General features: G+C 46.4%; 1 protein-coding gene across 1 annotated transcript in view; it reads right to left on the reverse strand.

The window, feature by feature from the left end:
• Positions 1–21359, reverse strand: part of VPS13D (vacuolar protein sorting 13 homolog D) — a 121340-nt gene that overhangs the window by 34062 nt on the left and 65919 nt on the right. Inside the window, 8 exon segments of the mRNA XM_048518838.1 lie at positions 8481–8648; positions 9487–9621; positions 10677–10822; positions 12207–12303; positions 13729–13878; positions 14693–14842; positions 17301–17417; positions 18654–18833. Coding sequence (XP_048374795.1) covers positions 8481–8648; positions 9487–9621; positions 10677–10822; positions 12207–12303; positions 13729–13878; positions 14693–14842; positions 17301–17417; positions 18654–18833 — 1143 coding nt within the window.

Raw genomic sequence — 21359 nt, forward strand, 5'->3', positions numbered from 1 at the left:
AGGTTGCTACTAAGCCTCTTCTTACTCGCTCTGCTGCTCTTCCTCCTCCGTGGCTTTGTGACCCTCCTGCGAGACAGCTGGGACCCAGTTTTGTGAACAACAGGAAATGGGCACAGCCCAACATTGCCAGCTTCGGTCATGAAAATTCCTGGAGATTTGGACGGGGAGTCTGGGAGGGCAGTCCTTTTCTCCAGGGAAAATGAACTCTGACATCTGGAGATCAGCTGCAAATCTCCACCCCCCTCCACCCAGAGGTCTGCAACCCTGGCACAGTCTGAAGGGCATTTTGCGACCTTTCCTGAACCCAAACAATCCAGCAGGAATTGACACTGAACCAGGTTTGAATCCCCACTCCTCCACCTGAGTGGCAGAGGCTTATCTGGTGAGCCAGATGACTTTCCACAATCCTACATTCCTGCTCCTCCTGCTCCTCCTGCTCCTCCTGCTCCTGCTCCTGCTCCTGCTCCTGCTCCTCCTCCTGCTCCTCCTCCTCCTCCTCCTCTTCTTCTTCTTCTTCTTCTTCTTCTTCTTCTTCCTCTTCTTCTTCTTCTTCTTCTTCTTCTTCTTCTTCTTCTTCTTCTTCTTCTTCTTCTTCTTCTTCCCTGTTCAACTTTGTTTGACCATCTGCTAAAGGCCATTTCTTCATTCCGTCTTTGCTATTAACCGTGCAACTGCTCTTCTTTGCTGATCACTTCGACCGTTCCTAACCTGCAGCCTTGCAGCAAATTCCCACTTTTTCTCCTGGAGCGGTAATTTTAACAGGTATGCAGGAGGCGACTATTCGAGGGCCAGGTGAAGAATATAAAAACAAAACAAAAAATTCAGGTCAGCAGGTTTGGCCTCCAAACGCACCTGCCTGCTTAAAATTCAAAGCCGCCCTTGAGAGAGCTCTTCTTTGTTCGACACTTTCGGCTCATGCCATGTCGTGACCTTGTAAAACGTTTGCTTAAAAAACAAGCTGCCGGCATGCCAGTCCTGCTTCTGAGAGCTTACTTATTACAAGGGACGCCGAGTCCAGATCAAACTGTTCCCTTGCCAGGGTTCAAAGTGATCAATCTCTTAGATTTACAGAGAAGGAAGGAAGGGGGGTGGAGAGAGAGAGAGAGAGAGACCAAGGCCGATTTCCTCAATGCAGGCTCTGTTATTACTGAAGGTGCACTGGAGTCCTAGAAGACCGGTCAATAAGTTTTCATGTGCAAGGCCAAATCCAGCTTGAAGATTACCGGCCCAGCTGATCAGGCCCAGCAGTCACAAATAAAAGATTGTTGAAAAACAATCACACTGTTAAGCCAAGATTCACAAAGCGGCTTACAAAAGCGAGCCTAGACAGGCCTACTAAGAATTCTACAGACGTCTACTCAAGGAGGGTCAGGAAATCGTCTTCATGACTGTACAGTTAAGACTGCAAAGAAAAAAATTCTTAAAAGCCAGTTTGGTGTAGTGGTTAAAGTGTTAAGACTAATATCTGGAAGGCTCCAGGTTCAAATCCCCACTCTGCCATGGAAACATGCTGGGTGTCCTTGGGCCAGTTGAATGCTCTCAGCCTAACACGACAGGTTTGCTCAGTACCTACCCATGGCTTGGTTCCCCTTAACATTATTCCCCGGTATGCTTTCAATTTAATTGCACCCCAGTACAGAAGGGCCTTCATGCTAGCTACAGTAAACATCTTCCCATTTAAGGTAGCTGAAGGACGTTATGCAGGTATTTCCTGCAGTTCTCCCTTCCGCATCACAACTTTCCCCATCACAGTTTCGATACATTGCGGGTTGGCATAAGAAATTAAATGGGAATTTTCGGGGAGTTTCGCCGAAACCTCAGAAAACACGCAGAGGCCTGCCGAAAACACCGGACAAGTTTAGAAACTCAGAAATGCATAAAACGGTGACCAGAAAAAGACCCACAGGAAAAAAAGGTCCATCATCATGAGTGCCCACAGGAAAAACACCCACACGATTTTGAGAAGGCTTGTTTGACTGTCTTTCCGCACGCTGAGGTCAAAGGGTGTTATTTTCATCTGTGTCAGAATCTCATCAGGAAAACCAAAAAAATGTTGGCTTGAAGACTAAATAGGAAACTAATATCAACATCAAAATTTACACCAAAGTCTCTTGCTGCCTTTTGTCCCAATCCAAGATGTGAGAAATATTTCTGACAAGCCTGCTACCACATTTCTATATGAAGTCAGCTATAATAAGGCAGATATCTTTCTGAGACAGAAATATTTTAGGCAGTTTTTATTTTATAAATTTTATCCTTCATTGCAAAGTCTCACTCAGTTTCTATTATCCGACTTGCACTACCAGTAGACAAATTTCTGTGGGTGATAATTAAATATAAAAGGGGTTAATTCTTTCGGGGATTATATTAGTGTGATGCTGCCTGTGGCCAGTGGGCCCTTAAAGCAATATCATTTAAGTAAGCGAGCCCCAATCTACCTCATAGGGTTGTTGTGAGGATACAATAGAGGTGAAGAAAATAATGTGGGGACAAACACAGATTATAAATGAAGTAAACAAAACAAACAATCCTCCCTTCTGTTTTTTGGTCCTTTGAAGAAGAAGAAAAGTTTGGAGACTCAAGGTGGAGACTGTAAGGAGACTCAAGGTGGCTTACAAGCTCCTTTCCCTTCCTCTCCCCACAACAAACACCTTGTGAGGTAGGTAGGGCTGAGAGAGTCCTGAAAGAACTGTGACTAGCCCAAGGTCACCCAGAAGGAATGTAGGAGCGCGGAAACACATCTGGTTCACCAGATAAGCCTCTGCCACTAAGGTGGAGGAGTAGGGAATCAAACCCGGTTCTCCAGATTAAAATCCACTTGCTCTTAACCACTACACCACGCTGGCTTTGGAAGCACGTGAAGCTGGAACACAAACCTACTGGCTTCAGAAAGACAAGCAAAATTGTCGCTGTGACAAAAATCCTAAAACTTGCTAAGATTCAAGAGTCCCACCTAGAGCACCGGGGGCCACTGATTATATTGGAAAAGAAAGAAGTGTTTGGATTTATACTCTGCCTTTCTAATCCTGTAAGGAGACTCAAGGTGGCTTACAAACTTTTTTTCTTCCCATCTTGTATTTTTATTCCACTTTGACTCCTTTCCCAACCAAGCTAAGCAGATGGTGCAGGGGAAGAAAAGGCCAGCTGCGGCTTAGTTCAGCAAAAAACCAAACCTTTCTAAGAAAACATCAAGTTCAACATGAAAGCTGAGCTCTCCCGGAGAGATTTTCCCCATCGTTGATATTTATAGCTTTTGGAACCTTTGTCACCCCAGCACAGCAAGCCAACTTTGATATATATCTCTCATCTTGCTTTGGTGTCTTGAAATATTATATTGTCAAGGCCAGTACCGCAGAGACTCTTCTTAAGATGCTGAAGCAACTTCCCCAGGATTGGAATGTCTCCATTTCCAATGAACTCTCGAACTTGATTATGGTTATGGCAGAGAGCAGTGAGCCACCATGCTGGATTCAGGTGGAATGACAAAACCAAGACCTGTTGCCCTGTGAACAGGCTGGAAAGAACCTTGGGTTTCTTCCTCCCCTGACATGTGGTCAGGTCATTACAGATTTTCAAGTTCACGGTCAGCTGTGAATGGCCTGAATACCCAAGCCTGCAAAACCATGCTTCGCACTTTACCCAGAAATCTGGTTCACGGGGCAAGCTCAAATTCCAGCATCCGTTCCAATGTCTGTACAGTTCGCTGTGAACCTGAGAATCTAATTATTTTGGAAAATGCTAAAGAAGGAGATAGCTCAGGCTAGCTCGGTTTCGTCAGAAGCTAAAGCAGGGGGCCACGATTCAGAGGCAGGCAACGGCAAACCATCTTTGAACACCTCTTGCCTTGAAAACCCCATGGAGTTGGCGGAGGTTGGCCGTGATTTAATGGAGGGGAAAAAGATAGAAAGGAGAGAACTTGGCTTGCCAACCTCCAGAATTAAAACTGATCCCCAGATGACAGAGATTAGTTCCCTTGAAGAAAATGGCCAACCTAGAGGGTGGGTGCTAAGGCACTGTATCACACTGTGATACCTCCCCGAACCCACCTTCCCCAGGATTCAAATCTCCAGGGATTTTCCAAACCGGAGTTGGCAACCTTCGGCAAAGCACTGTGTGAATTCAATGATCCACCTGGGTTTATACTCGAGTCACGCTTTCATGAAAGAAGCAACAGTAGAGAATATTACCACCCCCTCAAAAAGCCACCCTACCAGTTTAGCAAGAATGTGCTTCACCATCACCCAAAGGCAGCAACGATTTAGAAGACCAGGCTTTATTTTATTTTGTTTCCTTCATTTTTATCCCTTGCCTTTCTCCTGAACGGGGACCCAAAGTAGCTGACATTCTGAGGCAGGGGTTAGGCCAAGACCAACCCAATGTCACCCGGCTAGCCTTCCCTGGCAGAGCAGGGATTTAAACCTGGGTCTTGCTTCTTTGAATTTCTTTTAATCAGCCCACCAGAGAAAATACTATTTTCTATTTCCCAGAAAAAGAACTGCAGCCCCACAACACACTAATATACAAGGATGGGAAGATCAGGCCTGCTTGCACTCAACAAACCAATGAATGAACTGAACAGGGATGTTTCTATCTTTGTAAGAGCATATCAAATAATGGTACTGCAACAGTTGGGCGATTATGGGATGGTCCCAAACCAAAAAGCAGTGTGGTTGGTGTACTTGTTAAGAATGGCAGACTCTAAACTGGTGAATCAGGTTTGTTTCTTCATCCTCCACGTGAAGTCGGCTGGGTGACCTTGGCCGGTCACAGTTCTCTCTGAACTCTCTCAACACCACCTACCTCTCAAGGTGTCTGTTGTGGGGAGAGGAAGGGAAAGGAGTTTGTAAGCTGCCTTGAAATTCCTTACGGTAGAAAAAAGCAGGGCATAAATCCAAACTCTTCTCTTCTTCTCTGGCTGAGACTTAAACCTCAGGCAAAATTTGCTAGACCCAAGTAGAAAGGACCTGCATTAAAAGGGGATGGGACCGATGGGAGATATGGATTGCAGAATATAAAACCATCCAGTTTCCAGCGATTCCTAGAGCAATGTGATGTCACTTCCAGAGCTTTCACTGGAACTGACGCCGTGCCATGGGTAACACCACTGTTTTTTCCCCTGCCTGGTCCGGCGACCATAACTCTACTACCCTCATTTAAGAAGGTCAATCCACTTGCTTGAGTTGGAAAGGAAGGAAAAGGAGCTTGTAAGCCTCCTTGAGACTAAGGAGACTCAGGTGGGATGATGATGATGATGATGATGATGATGATGATGATGATGACGACGACGATAATTCTTCTTCTTCCTCTTCCGCCGCTGCTTCCCCTCTTTAAACTCTTCTTCAACAACCACTACTTTTGTGAAACACTGGGCTCAAACCTCTGCATAGAAAACACTTTGCCTCCTTACCTAGAAGAAGCCAAAATACCTTCTACCACCTGCGCATACCATCCTCCATCCCGCTGTTCCTCTACCACCACCCTGGCTGAAATTTAATTTGAAAACTCCTCGAGTCCAGGCCTGTCTTTTTGCCCCAAAGTCCCGTAAGTATTTACAGAGCTTTACAGATCCCTTCTGAAAAAGGTGAGAGGGCACAGAACAGGACCCCCGAAGGAGATTTTAACTGCAGTCCGAGGCGAAATGCAGATTTCCAATTATTTCCAGCCGGCTTTCAAAGAGCAAGCAGCTGTTTGCTCCTTACTCCGAATAAAACGCCTCCAGACGTTCGGCTTCACTGTCGAAATGCTAGTCATGCGCCTTCACGCCTTCCTTTCACTGGTGAAAGTTACAAGGACGCCGAAGTTTGAAGCCAGAGGGTGGAGCTGAATCAATAAAAGGCTTCAAACGCCTTCTGCGGTTTAAAGTTCAGCCTTCGACTGTCATCTCTGCCTGAGAATAATTTTGGGATTTAGAACCGTTAAGCCTAAAGGCGGAAGTGCAAAGTTTGCAATTCAAAAAAAGGGGGGGGGGGAGTGATACCAATAATTCAGATTGTTTCTATGGAAGCGGCGGAGGAGCCGAAATACATCAGGTGGCCACGTTTCGGATCAAAACACTTTGTAACACACGCACACACAAATCGGCTAATCTCCGAGGAACAATGCTGCAGGAACGGACTAGCGTGAACTTTGATTAACCTGGGCTTTTGTGCCAATTTAAACACACAGAACCTGTCCACTTGAAAGAAGCCATTCACTCACTACGTGCTCCGAGATGCATGGAAAAACCATTATGGGAATGATCAACACAGTGATTAACAGGGGGAAAAAATCTATACGATGGCAAAACCAGACAGAGCTCATAAACAGGGCGGTGTGCGTTTCTGGCAGGCATGTTATTTCGTTTAATGGGGCAATTAAAATTGAGCCTTGCAGGGGCTGCACAGGCGCAAAAGAGCCTGCCGTTATTTGAAGCGTGTGAACAACCAGCTTTGCAAGGAACCAGGTAACAGAGGGGAGACTGAGGGTGGTTGGGCGGGGGGAGAGAAATGCATAAATCCAAGTGTCCCCAGACATCTGCAGAGAAACGACTGGGGCTGTCTCAACTGCCAGCAACCCAGAACTGATGTCATGTATCCAAAGATGGGAAAACGTCTGGCTCTTCTGAAATCAGGTGGAAGGTTTTAGCCGAAAGACCAGACAGGCTCATTAATCATCGGTTCCTTGCAGACAGAACTGAAGGAGGCCGAGGACGACGGGGTGCTGTGCTGGACCAGTTTTTTTCTGACAGAGAGATGGTACTAGTTCTTCTCTAGACAGAGCAGAGCTTTTTAAAAAATGGTTTTGGCAAAACATGCCCATTCTGGCTGCTAACACATGCTCCCTGACAGTCTTCAAACCCAGCTTTGGTGCTCTGGGAAAATGAAACGAAAGGTAAATGGGATGTTGGGGACTTTCAGAAAATCACATGAAAGATAAAGGACAAGTCATAACACCACCAGAAGGATAAAGGATGTCATAATACTACCACAAAGATAAAGGACCAGTCATAACACCACTAGGACCTTGAAGAAGAGGAAGAGCAGGAAGAGGAGGAAATTGGTTTTCATATTTCATATCCTTTAAGAAGCATCAAAGCAGCTTACAATCCCTCCCCCTCCCCACAACACCGTGTGATGTAGGTAGGGCGGAGAGAATTCTGAAAGAACGGTGACTAGTTACAAGCAAAATCCCCCAAGTTTCATGTTACCAGTATTTCCAACTTATGCTAAATAGTCCTGTTTACATTCTCTAGCGACATGGTCATCTATGAGCAATTAACGACAAAAGCAGGGTCTTGGGGTAATATGTTGAAAAGCCCGTAGGAAGAGGCTTAGACATTTCTTAAGGCCACAATGCAACAGTCAAGTTTCCTTGACAGATCTTAGACAGATCTTAGACAAGTTCAAAGACCTCTGCTCAGAATATAATTCACAAAAAATTTGATTAGGAACACTCTGGTCAACAACCCTCCCTTTAATTTAGGCAATGGTCATGCTATAAACCAGCGGTGGTGAACCTTTGGCACTCCAGATGTTATGGACTACAATTCCCATCAGCCCCTGCCAGCATGGCCAATTGGCAGGGCCTGATGGGAATTGTAGTCCATAACATTTGGAGTGCCAAAGGTTCGCCACCACTGCTATAAACTGACTAGTTAGGAAGCCACAAGTCAAGCACAGTGTAGAATCCAAACCAAGGTTGAGCTTCCAAGCTCACAACAAGCAAACCACAGTCTAGAATTTCCCCAACTGCTCAGCTTCATATATTCGATTGCCACATCTGCAGTTCAGCAGAACAATAGGAGTTATTGTGGTTTGTTCGAACAGACATCGCTCCCAAAGTTACCATATGACACGACTTGCAGGGACCCATTTCAAAACTCAGTTCAATGGCCAATCGCCAGGCAGCGATTCATGTGTTCACATAGTGTCCAAAACATAGTTAAAACCTGCTGACGGCTGCTTGGTGTGAACTGAGCCATTGGCCACATAGCAAAGACATTCAGACAAATAAATAAAACAAGATGTGGATAGCCAGGATTGCTTGAAATTTCCAAAATGAAGCTGGGGCCAGTTCAGAATTATCCAGTGATTCCGGCCATGAAAGCCTTTGACAATACATTATCCAGTTTTAGTTGCATGACCCAGGGGCAGTGGCAAAGCTGCAAAAGGGGCGGGCACCACACCCCGGGCGCGCACCATTGGCATCATGTGGGGGTGGGAAATCACCTCCAGACCCCCTCCCAGGGGCGGGGCGTGGACGGATAAAGGCATGGGGCATGTGCAGGCAGGTCGTGCCCCGGGCGCAGTTTGCTCACTGTCTCTCCCCAGGAGGGAATATATCTTCCCCTCCTAGATATCCCCTGCTCTTCCAAGGTATTAGAGATGACCCAAAAACTACTAAAGAATTAACAAGCTGAGTAAATCTACTAGAACACTTCTTTATCAAGCAATCATGGCTCCCTGAAACACAGATGTCAGTAATGAAACTGTTACTGTTACCTTTGCAGCAGAGTTTGACACTCCGTGGGTGACGTTCCTGATGAGGCCACCAACGTTTCCATACTTTATCAGCCCAGTGACGCCTTCCGAAACATCGTTCAAGAGGCCCATCGGGTTGCCCAGGAAATCTACAGAGCCCAGGATCCTTGCAGCTTGGCTGAGCAATTCCTATAAAAGGACACCAAAACACCATTCACAGCTGGCCTGCTACAATCAGAACGTTCGGTACAGAATTCTAATGTTAAGGGTTTCCAGTGTTAAGGGTTCAATTTCCACTGCTTCCAATGGGAACTAATAGGAGATGGCCCCCCTGAACCAAACTTCACCAAACTCGGGTGGTATCATCAGGACAGTCTCCGGAGGATACCCTGAAATTTTGGTGCCACTAGCTTTACAAACCCCCTGCAGACCAAAACGCGAAAAAACACCAAAAATACCCCAAAAAATCAGAAAGACCCGAATATTCGGGCATACAGATAATTTTATGCCCAAATAAATCCAAATCCAAATTTTACCAAATTTCTAGGGTATTGACCAAACCTATTCCAGAGCCTATTCGACCAAGGTATCGATGAGAATGCTCCCCACTCCCAGAAGCACTTGTGAGTTTTGTTCACAATGCCACTGGTTAAGATGTAGTTATCCAGAGAGAACAGCATAAAGATGGGGAAAATGTAGGAAGTGGAGAACCCAAGATTTATAACAAACTAAGAATCTGCTAAATTCCAGACACTGTTTTACACATCCGTAGCTTGTCAACACCTCTATGGCTCAACTAAACCTCAGTTGTACATACACTTATCTAAGCAACCTACAGAGGCCCCTTCCACACATGCAAAATAAGGCACTTTCAATACACTTTCACAATTGTTTGCAAGTGGATTTTGCTATTCCGCACAGTAAAATCCAGATACAAAGTGGACTGAAAGTGCATTGTTCTGCATGTGCGGAAGGGCCCAGAGCTTTCTTCCAGCCCCTTGATGGCCTCTAACCCAATGCCACTCACTTCTTGAAAGTGCTTTAAAACGTCGTTAATGATAAACTCCTTCGTCTCATAAGGGTGGACTCTGGTGAAGGGATCCAGGTTGATCACGGCATCTTCAAATCTGATCAAGGGAAAGCCCAAGGTGCTCTTCAACGCCTAAAAAATGGGAACAGTTTTATCACTTTATGCTGGTCATTCCGTCTCATGCCATTCCAGTGTTATGCACAGCTGAGCACCAAGATTGATGTATTGACTTAAACCTGGGTTTAAAAAAATGATACAAGGCACGATGCATATCTACTCCCTCCAATACCAGAGACAGTTTTGTGTCTTTACATCAAATGCTGGTGAGTACAAGCGGGAGCATGCAAGATTTAATGGGGCTTTGGTCTGATCCATCAAGGATCTCCCTATGTTGTTCTTATGATATTCCAGGGAAACTTCTGAGACATCTTCGAAGTGTCTCAGTGGAGGATCCTTAATGAAAAGTTTAGTGCTGGTAGATAAGAGAAGGTCAGGCCAAATACAGCAAACAAATGAACAATTTAGAAAGCAGAAAGTGGACCTCCAAACCTTTTATTACATGTATGGGGTAGATCAGGGGTAGGGAACCTGCGGCTCGAGAGCCGCATGTGGCTCTTCTGACCTTGCACTGCGGCTCCACGAGCCGAGCCACTGGCTTCATCCTTGCCTGCTCTGCAGGCAGCAGGGCGGGCGCACCAACTGCCCGCGGACGGCTGGGCCGCGCCACAGGCTTCCCCTCTCGCCCACCTTGTTGGGGCAGGGCGGGTGCTTTCCCGGCGGACGGCGAGGCCGAGCCGCCAGCTTCATCCTTGCCCGCCCTGCAGGCAGCAGGGCGGGCGCACCAATTGCCCATGGCCGGCTGGGCAGTGCCGCGGGCTTCCCTTCTCGCCCACCCCGTTCGAGCGGGGTGGGTGCTTTCCTGGCGGCTGGCAAGGCCAAGCCGCTGGCCCCATCCTTGCCCGCCCTGCAGGCAGCAGGGCGGGCGCATCCATGCGCTTCTCAGAATGAGTGGAGTAAAAGGTAAAAAAACCCCAATATATACAGTGTTATCTTTATTTTAAATGTCAAAAATTATTTGTGGCTCCAAGTGTTTTCTTTTCCCATGGAAAACAGGTCCAAATGGCTCTTTGAGTGTTAAAGGTTCCCTACCCCTGGGGTAGATCATTCTCAAAGTGAAGGACAGATACCTTGAGGTCCAGGGGAAGCTTGCTGGAAGTGAAGACGCTCAGCTTTATCTGTGGCACACTGATCTTGAGGTTTTCAAAATAGTACCGCTTCTGGGCTCCTTGATCGACCGGCTTTTCATGCAGGTTCTCGTCATAATTTTCAACCTCTGCAACCAACCGCACAAAGGGATTAATACGCATCGAAGGGCATCTCTTTCGCCACTGCAAACATTTAAAAAGGAACTGACACCCTATGAATACCTAGCAAGGGGAAAGGGATTGCGGGTGGGAAGTATGATCTGTTTGCTGAATGCGTTACTCTGTTGTCATTTCATTGTTTTCTACTGATATAATCAATAGTTTCTCTAAGGCTTCTGTACTACTATGCGGAAGCTTCCTCTCACTGAGCGGAACTGAGCTGCCAAGCGAAAGCTCCCCCTGCTGGGCAGCAGCCCAACCTGCACGTCACCAATGTGGTACCTGAGCAGCCGCATGGCTTAAGGAGGGACATTGGACATAATACCAATTATTCTTCATCGGGGCAGAGTAAAGGGAAACTGCGCCTGGGGCACGCATATGCCCTGCGCCCCTGCCACATCCCCATCCGCCCCTGCCACAACTCTGCAGGGGCGCACGCCCGGTGCATCACCCACTCCCCTTTCCCCTTGGCGCTACGCCTCTGTTCTTCATTATATTCACATTCTGTACCATGCCTATTACAGGTTCATTCAGATTTCGGCAATCTTACTCCTAGTACAGTGCTCATTAGATGTCTCATCATATTGAAGAGGTGGTGAAAAGTGCTATCAAGAGCAGTTGACTGATGGAGACTCCATAAGGTTTTTGAGGTAGCAGACAAACAGAGGTAGACAGCCACTGCTTGGTACTGCGTAGCAACCCTGGACTTCCTTGGTGGTCTCCCATCCGAGTACCAACCAGGGCTGACACTGCTTAACTTCTGAAGTCTGACGAACTTGGGCCAGCCTGGGCCATCCAAGTCAGGGCTATATCAATTTACAGTATGCTTATTAGATGGTTCTTCCCATGGGCCATTCTCGATTGACTCTGGGCAATCAGCCTTGAGCCTCGGTAAAAAAGATGGACTACAATCACACTAAACAAAAGTTTCTCTGCAGGCTAAAAGTTTGCCCCCCAACTTCTTCCATGATTGGACAGATGCTCAAATGTGTCATCTGAGGATGCTTTGACTTGGCCAGAAGTTCTTTCTAGAATCTCTCTAGGGAGTGTTAAAGAATGCCACATAGGTTTTAATAAGCACACTTATTTCATAAGCAGCTGCCACCGAGCACAGTTCTTCCATATTTTCAGGAAATACTGGACAACCGAGCCAGGAAAAGTGGGTCTTCTTCAGAAGTAAGAATGGGCAGAAACAAGAGAAGGACAGATCTGGCATTGCCAAGTGGTACTGCCGAACCATCAAAACTCTTTCCAAGGAGGCTGCGTCTCCCAGTGTCAAAACAGTTTCAAGCATTGCATTGTTTCTATTGCTTGCAGGCAGGGTGGCTTGAACTACAGATCTGATCATGGTACCTGACTCAGTTTGATCATAGCCAAAGAAACTCAGAAGCTTAAGTAACAGTTTCTCCTCGATTTGGACGGTAAACCTGCGAGCCGTGATCATCAGGTGCTGGAGAGAAATGGATAAGGATACAGTCAGTCAGTCAGTCAGTAAAACCTTTATTGGCATAGCAAAACATACATAAATAAAACTCACAAAATAAATTTTTAATTTTTTTTTACATTTCCCTATAAGGCAGGGGTGGGCACCTATGGCCCTCCAGATGTTCATGGACTACAATTCCCATCAGCCCCTGCCAGCATGGCCAATTGGCTATTCTGACAGGGGCTGATGGGAATTGTAGTCCATGAACATCTGGAGGGCCATAGTTGCCCACCCCTGCTATAAGGTTTAGGTAAATAGCTGCCAAATATCTTACTACTATGTCGGTTGTATTGGAGTTCTTATCAGCCATGAGGACCTGAGTTTGAATATCTTCGTTATACATGTTAAGACCCGACTTTTGTAAATACTCTGTTAGTGGAGCACGTTGGTAAGCAAAATGGTTACAGTTTAGTAAGAGGTGCGTAAGAGAGTCTGGAGTGTCACAACCAAAGTAACATAACCGTTGCTGGAAGGGACATAAAGATACACTGTTCACTGGTGCTAGCAGGAGCCATCATATTTTGTAACGAGAGATCACACAATGAATTTGCAATCTCAATGTGATTGCGAAAGACTTCTATTCCACAAAGGGACAACAAAGCAACTCCTATATTTTGTTATTCAAGATTATAAACATCATCAGGTGTCTAGAGCAGGGGTAGGGAACCTGCGGCTCTCCAGATGTTCAGGAACTACAATTCCCATCAGCCCCTGCCAGCATGGCCAATTGGCCATGCTGACAGGGGCTGATGGGAATTGTAGTTCCTGAACATCTGGAGAGCCGCAGGTTCCCTACCCCTGCTCTAGAGTTTCCACTGAAGCAATGCAAGGTTTCAGATAAAAAAGAAGGGTTCTGGAAGGGCCCAAGTCTATTTCCAAACCCATGTTACCCCCAGCATTTAGTACTGGCAACAAATCCACAGAGAAATGTGAAAGATATTTAAAGAAAAGGAGATGTTAAAACCAGAATCGTATTTACCGGATTTTGTGAACATGCTTGGGGAGAAAAGATACGAGGAGGGAATTCAGATATTTATCTCCAACGATGAGAACGGTCTGGGCAAGAAGTTGGAAATTACGGAGTATTCCAAAGGAACAAGAATGGCAAACTAAAGTTATGGAACTGGTGAAATTAGCAGAGCTGACAGGATATATACTGAATAAACCTGAATGCGGTCTTGGTAGTTTGGTGACTTCTTCAATCCGACGCTGCGCTAGAAGCCATCTGGCTACGAAGTCTTTGCGAGGGTTTCATTTCTATTTTTTCCAATTACATTTACATCCCGCCCTCCTTGATCGGAAGTCAGAGGTTCATTTAATCAGTGAGAACAAACAAACAAACAAACAAGACGTCAGGGGCCAAAACGATGTATTGGGTGGCTGGATTACCTTGTATAGATCAGTTAAAGGGCTCTTACTGGGAAATTTCATGGCGTTTAACTGAACGGCCGGGCCTGTTTCAGCGGCTTCGTTTTCGCTGGTTTTGGGGGTCAGAAAAAGCATGAAAGGTTGAGTGGTCCCGATGAGTTGGTTGTCCACCTGGAAGAGGAGGAGGAGAACAGACAGGCAATGAGATACTTGCAAGTTGTACAGTGAACTGGTAAAAGCAGAGCTCTAATTCATACAGCAGAGCTTTTGCAGCCAAGATGACAGGTATGAAGGAGATGAAAATTATGTTAAGCATGTGTGTAAGTGAATCCATATGCAAAGACATGGCAAGAGAACAAGGGGTTTTGTGGCACCAGCCATTTGTCAGCAATGGAAGATTGCTTCCATTACAAACAAATACAATACCTTTAATGGCATATAGATTGCTTCCATTACAGAAATGACACAAGACTACGCTCCTTTTTCCTGCCTCAAAGAAGCAGTCTTTGAGAGCCAGACTGGTGTAGCGGTTAAGAGCGGTGGACTCTAATCTGGAAAACTGGGTTTGATTCCCCACTCCTCCACATGAGCGGTGGCCTCTTATCTGGTGAACTGGATCTGTTTCCCCACTCTGACACATGAAGCCTGCTGTGTGACCTTGGGCTAGTCACAGTTCTGTCTGAACTCCCTCAGCCCCACCTACGTCACAAGATGTCTGCTGTGGGGAGAGGAAAGGAAAGGAGCTTGTAAGCAAGTCTTCTCACAGGAGAGAAAGACGAGTATAAATCCAAATTCTTCTTCTTTCAACCAATGCTTGCTGATAGCTAAATGGTGGACTGTAGGACCCAGCGGGTTAATTCAGCTGCTCACCTAAACAGACACTTGAATCCATTCCAAACCCACACAGTTCAAGATCCCATTTGTTTATCCTGGGCTGGCTTTATTTGAAAAATGTCCTTGCCAGAGAATCCTCCCCTTCCCTTACCTGCACATCCTGTATGCTTAGTTCAAGCACTTGACTAGAGGACAGCTGGGTGAAATGGACACTAATGCCGGTGAAACTTGCAAATATCAGCTCTTCCGGGGCTTTGTTTACTAAAGACAAACCAATGCCGCCTTCCAATTTCAATTGAACCTGTGCATGGAACAGAAAAGGGATCTTAGAGAACTACTGCATTGAGCTCCAAATGTCAACTTGTGTTGGGGGGGGGGGGGCACCTTTTTTGTTTTTCTTTCTTGTGCAGTGGCGTAGTGGCTAAGAGCAGTGGCCAAGAGCAGGTGCACTCTGATCTGGAGGAACCGGGTTTGATTCCCAGCTCTGCCGCTTGAGCTGTGGAGGCTTATCTGGGGAATTCAGATTAGCCTGTGCACTCCCACACACACCAGCTGGGTGACCTTGGGCTAGTCACAGCTTCTCGGAGCTCTCTCAGCCTCACCCACCTCACAGGGTGTTTGTTGTGAGGAGGGAAGGGAGAGTCTCCTACAGTAGAGAAAGGGGGGATATAAATCCAAACTCTTCTTCTTCTTCTTTCTTTCCTGTAAGATCTGGAGTTCCTAACTGAACTATTCTTTTTATTTATTTATTTTACTTTTTATCCCGCCCATCCCCCGAGGGGCTCTGGGCGGCCAATTCTACTAAACACTGCAAAAAACTGCACACAAGGATTTGAGATGTGAAACACACGTGCTCATCCACATATGGCTCTCCTAATGCCATGGACAGTCAGGCCAGGTGGTCTTTATGTCCCACTGACCTGTGATCCTCCTCACAGCTGTAAGTTTTTGAGGTTTCGCTGTTGACAGAATAGCTGCGGATGTCAGACGGCAAATGACTTCCTAGAATAACTCCCTTCCTTTTTGTAACTGAAACTAAGTCGAGGAACACCTTAAGGACTAACAGGTTTGTTGAGATGCAAGCTCTCATGAGAGCCGGACTGGGGTAGTGTTAAGAGCAGGTGGATTCTAATCTGGAGAACCGGGTTTGATTCCCCACTCCTCCACCTGGGTAGCAGAGGCTTATCTGGTGAACCAGATGTGTTTCCGCACTCCTACATTTCTGCTGGGTGACCTTGGGTTAGTCACAGTTTTCTCTGAACTCTCTCAGCCCTGCCTACCTCACAAGAACATAAGAACAAGCCAACTGGATCAGACCAGAGTCCATCTAGTCCAGCTCTCTGCTACTCGCAGTGGCCCCACCAGGTGCCTTTGGGAGCTCACATGCAGGAGGTGAAAGCAATGGCCTTCTGTGGCTGTTGCTCCCGAGCACCTGGACTGTTAAGGCATTTGCAATCTCAGATCAAAGAGGATCAAGATTGGTAGCCATAAATCGACTTCTCCTCCATAAATCTATCCAAGCCCCTTTTAAAGCTATCCAGGTTAGTGGCCATCACCACCTCCTGTGGCAGCATATTCCTTGCCTCCCTTACAGCTAACTTGCTTCTCTTTTGCAATCATTTGTGTTCCCTCTCATAATCTTCATCAGTCAAACTGGACTTCCATTTTCTAAAAGACATTTTCTTTTTTCTGATAATTTCCTCAACCTCTCTTGTTAACCATGGTGGCTTTCTTTTGGACAAGGTGTCTGTTGTGGGGAGAGGAAGGGAAAGGAGCTTGTAAGCCACCTTGAGTCTCCTTACAGGAGTGAAAGGTGGGGTATAAATCCAAACTCTGCTTCTTCTTCTTCTTATACAGTGTTCACTTCTTCAGAGATATAACACAAGTCCTGACTCATGAAGTTACAGCACAATCAATCTTGTAATCTACGAGGTGCTGTGAAACTTCTGCTGCTTTGGCTTTGGCTAACGTGGCTAAAACTTTGGTCTTCTTGAAACCCATATTCTTTAAAACCCAGCTGTACAGCCCCCAATTATGCAGACCTTGTCAGAGCTCAGAAGCTAAACAAGCTGGGTCCTGGGATAGAAGGCCACCAGGGAAGATGAGGGCTGCTATAAGAGAAAGGCAACCCATCATCTCCTGCAATTAAAACCCCACGAGGTGGAAATCCATGGGGTTACCATGAACCCGTGAAGACTCAACAGCACTCTTTCCCTTCTGTGGTCAAATGTATAAGACATCACATTTTCAGACTGAGAGTATATAAGGTGTCAGAATAGCTGGACAGGGTGGGGTGGAGGGTACTGGACCAGGAATCTGGCAACATGCATGTGACTCAACCACATGGCACTGTTTTCCTGGTAAAAAATCACCTCCCGTCACCATCTGTTTGTGGTTCCATGAGAACAACTTGTTTTCTTTATCCCTAACTGCACCTTTGGCAAAGCTCTCCTTCCACATCACCCCTTGTTGAGCTAAACTGCAGCTTCACAATGGGATTACTAACTCTCGAGTTTAGCCTAGAATTTGAACTTAGCACTCAACGGCGAGAAAGAGGCATGCAATTCCTTTACGAAGTGACGGAGTAAAGGCGGTTGCAGGATTCAAATAATTTAACAACTGGTTCCGGAGGTGGGATTCAAATAATTTAACAACTGGTTCTTTTACAAGCGCCATTTTGACAACCGGTTCTGCAGAAGTGGTGCGAACCGGCTGAATCCCACCACTGGGTAAAGGAGAGAAATAATGGTTGAACTCACTTCCAGCTCTTGCTCCGCATCTGGATTCTTCAGCTTCCATAGGTCTTGCTCCAGCATCAGCACCTCGTCCCCTTCGTACGAGAAACGATCGTTTCTGCGTTGGTTGAAGTCTGTTATCTAATACAGGATGCACTATTAGGAAAGCCATCTTCCCACCGAGACCCAGGATTCTTAATAGATTCTCAACATGGCACATGTGAACCTGCAAAGTGATCTTATGACCCTGCCACATTTATGTGAGAATGTTCAGATGTCCTTCTTGGGGACGGCCTGTTTTATTGATGTTGACTGAATGCTTTTGATGTGTTTTTGTTGGAAGTCAACATTTCTTTTTGAAGGCGTAGCGAAAGCATTCTTATAGGTAATGATAATCTCTCACAACAGAACATCAATTAAGTAGCACTTCACAGACACCTGACTATGCTACATTCAGACAAACTTCCATTTGAGCAACAGCTCTGCTTAGTTTCTGGACACAAATCACAAGTGGCAATTAGTACGTCACTTTCCGTTTGCCACTTTCTTCCTGCTTCCTCCCTCTCCCACCTGTGAAGACATCTTTCCCATACTTCCCACTGTGCCCAGGTAATGCAAATCAGCAATGCTACTAACGTATTGTTGAAGGCTTTCACGTCGAATCATTTGTGTTGGTATGGTTTCAGAATTTAGTGAGCATTTTCTTTCCTCACAAAGCCATTTCTGCATCTGTGGCTGGCATCTTCAGAGGATCCTCTGAAGATGATCCTGTGAAGATGCCAGCCACAGATGCAGGCGAAACGTCAGGAGAGAATGCTGCTAGAACACGGCCATACAGCCTGGAAACCACACAGCACCCAAATGCTACTAACACTGTATATGTAAATTCAGATATCGCCCCCATGATTAATCCAAATCACAGTTTAAAGAGCAGGTTAAAAAAAATCTAGTTTCAAAATCTGGTTTGGTGCCAACAGCCCCAGATTTTTTAACAACACTTCTTGCTTTCGGATGTCACAAGGAACCTGGGGCTTGACCGAAGCACAGTACAACTACAATGTATTGGGACATCTGAACACCTAGTTCATTAGACTTCGGACTCATAAGAACATAAGAACAAGCCTGCTGGATCAGACCAGAGTCCATCTAGTCCAGCACTCTGCTACTCGCAGTGGCCCACCAGGTGCCTTTGGGAGCTCACATGCAGGATGGGAAAGCAATGGCCTTCTGCTCCTGCTGCTGCTCCCGAGCACCTGGTCTGCTGAGGCATTTGCAATCCCAGATCAAGAAGGATCAAGATTGGTAGCCACAGATTGACTTCTCCTCCATAAGTCTATCATTCAAGCAATTGTGGGATATACAGAGAATGCCCATCACCTGTAAAACTCGGGTCGGCCCATCTGGAATGACCCTAGCTATGAGGATGCCGGAGCCGGGCCTCATCTTCTGATTGATGAACTGCTGCTCCGGTGGAACCTGGCTTAATGTTTCCAGGGAAGTATCTGGACCGAGAACAACCTCTGCCCCGTCGCAAAGCCCAGCTTGCCCTCCTTTGGTCTAGGGAGAAAAGGAAATCATGAACTGGCAGAAAAGGAATCGATGCTTAGCAACTTCGAAGGGTAGAGCTGTGGCACCACACCAAAGCATCTGTTTTCATAAAGAAGGCCCTGGGCTTTAATTTCCAGCAACTCAAGAGGATCAGGCACCAAGTGAAGCGAAAGGCCTCCACTTGAGACGCTGCCAATCAGAGTAGACAACGCTGACCGCAAGAGAGCAACAGTCTGACTCATATGGCCTTAACAAACATGCGTAAATAATTTGAGATCACGTCTTCAGGCCCATGTGTTGGACCACTGCCTGTTTCTACACAGAACTGTCCAGAACTGCATCAGAACCCCTCTTGGGCGGACCACAGCCCTTCTAAACTAAGGTGGGTGGCAAACAGAAAGAGTACCCTAATTATGAGAATGTGTCAAGACCGAGGGAGGGTGGGACCATGTGACACCTGATGTATGCGCATTCCCTTTGATGGCTTTATTTGCATTGGGCCTTGCTTGCTGTTTAAAGTAAGGGTTTCTTTTCTCTGAGCTAGGCAGCACCTTGTTGGGCTTGGAGAAGCGGCCCAGCGTGGGAACAGGAAACTGTTTCTGTTGGGTGGGGTGCTGCGGGAGGGAGCAAAGAACAGGGTTTCAGCTACTGGCGGGGATGTCCGAATTTAAGTTTCAGCAACATTTGAGCACAGCCTGTTCATTTATGCAATAAACCAATTTCGATTGAGCCCAAGTCAGGTTATTGGGGAGGAGAAGAAGAAGAGTTGGATTTATATCCCCCCTTCTGTCCTGTAAGGAGACTGTAAGGGGCTTACAAACTCTTTTCCCTTCCTCCCTCACAACAAACACCCTGTGAGGTAGGTGAGGCTGAGAGAGCTCGCAAGAACTGTGACTAGCCAAGGTCACCCAGCTGGCATGTGTTGGAGTGCACAAGCTAATCTGAATTCCCCAGATAAGTCTCCACAGCTCAAGCGTCAGAGCGGGGAATCAAACCCGGTTCCTCCAGATGAGAGGTCGAAGGCACAACAGAACATCCCTTCCAAGGAATCCACCCCCTCACATAACAGGGTTTGTCTGATGCCCAGTCTGTTAACCCTCAGGTGCCAAGGGAAGTCTGGTTAAGTCAGGCATTTTGTTTAATGCTGTGGCCACTGGTTATCTCTAGCCACAGGTTAACAGCACATCTGCATTTCACATGCCCATTGTTCACGTTCTGTCTGCTGCTTGGATTGCTTCATCATGTTCTGCTGCCATTTTTCATCTGCTGCTCTGGGATCTGTTCTCCATTTGCCTCTTTCTCTTGATCTTTATTTATCTCCGCTTTCGATTGCTTCATTGATCCCTAATCTTGCCGGCTTTGTGTTTTAATTGGGCACACTGTCTCGAGTGTTCTTACAGGAAGGGCATCCTTATAAATATCTCAAAGGAATGACAAGCAAGCTGCTCGGAGAGCATCTCTTGCCTTGCCTGGTTTCCTGGGAAACTGACTAAGAGTCTGATGCAGGCTTACTCAATTAGAGCACTATTTGATAGTCTAGTCTGGTAGCATTCATGGTGTGGCCATTACAGTCAGGAAGCACGGAAGGGAACATAGACCAACAATATCATTATAAAGTTCAGAGCACGCAAAAACGTGTTCAAAACAAATAAGCACCACTATGTGCTGATAAAGTGGAGAGAGACCTTCAGGTAAATGTGTCCTTGCCACCATTGCTGACCTGATCCGCAGGCAGACACTGAGGTCAAACAATGTTGGAAGGGGGGGGGGGGGGGGGGTGATTATCCTGGGGAGAAAAAAGAATAAGAAAAATAATGCCTCATCTTCTAACAGGAAGTTCTGACTATAACGTTCCTGGTGGTTCCTAAAGCTACACAGAAGTGACAAGGGCAGCTCTAGGAATTGCAAGAACCTCTATTTAAGATAAGGTTTCCACAGAGTTTCTGGCAATTCTTAGAGCTACCTTGGTCACTTCCGGCTAGGTCTAGCAATCACCAGGGACTCTATGTTTATACTCTATGTTTATACAATTTTATGTTATTGGATTTAATACCCTGGCCGAAGCCAGTCAGAATGTCCTGTAGGTAGACAAGGCCTTATTTTCTTTTAAATTCTTCTCCTGGGACACTGCCCGCCCCCCCACCCCCCCATCCCAACAGCCCTTCCACTGTGCAGGTGAAAGTGGAGACTAAGTAAAGAGACTTGCCTAAGGCTAGCTAGTAAGCAGAAGCATATCTAGGAAAAATATAGCACGGTGCAAAATCTGAGTTTTCTGCGCGCCCCCCCCCCCCCCGGGTATGGGCGGCCACCCTCCCCCACCACGACCAAACAATGTTTGTCTTGAAGTCAGTGTATGGACCCAGGGGGTAGGAGGAAGGGTGTGGGGACAATTTTCCACCCCCACGTGACTAAATGGCTGCAGCCCGGGGACATTTGACCCCATATGTCCCCCTGGGCAGTAAGCCCCTGCTTGTCTGTGGCAGACACAAGATATGAATTGGGGATCTCTTGGATCACAACTGTAAAAGATTAAGC

Source organism: Sphaerodactylus townsendi, linkage group LG16 (assembly GCF_021028975.2).
Source record: "Sphaerodactylus townsendi isolate TG3544 linkage group LG16, MPM_Stown_v2.3, whole genome shotgun sequence".
In the NCBI taxonomy this organism is placed as follows: Eukaryota; Metazoa; Chordata; class Lepidosauria; order Squamata; family Sphaerodactylidae; genus Sphaerodactylus; species Sphaerodactylus townsendi.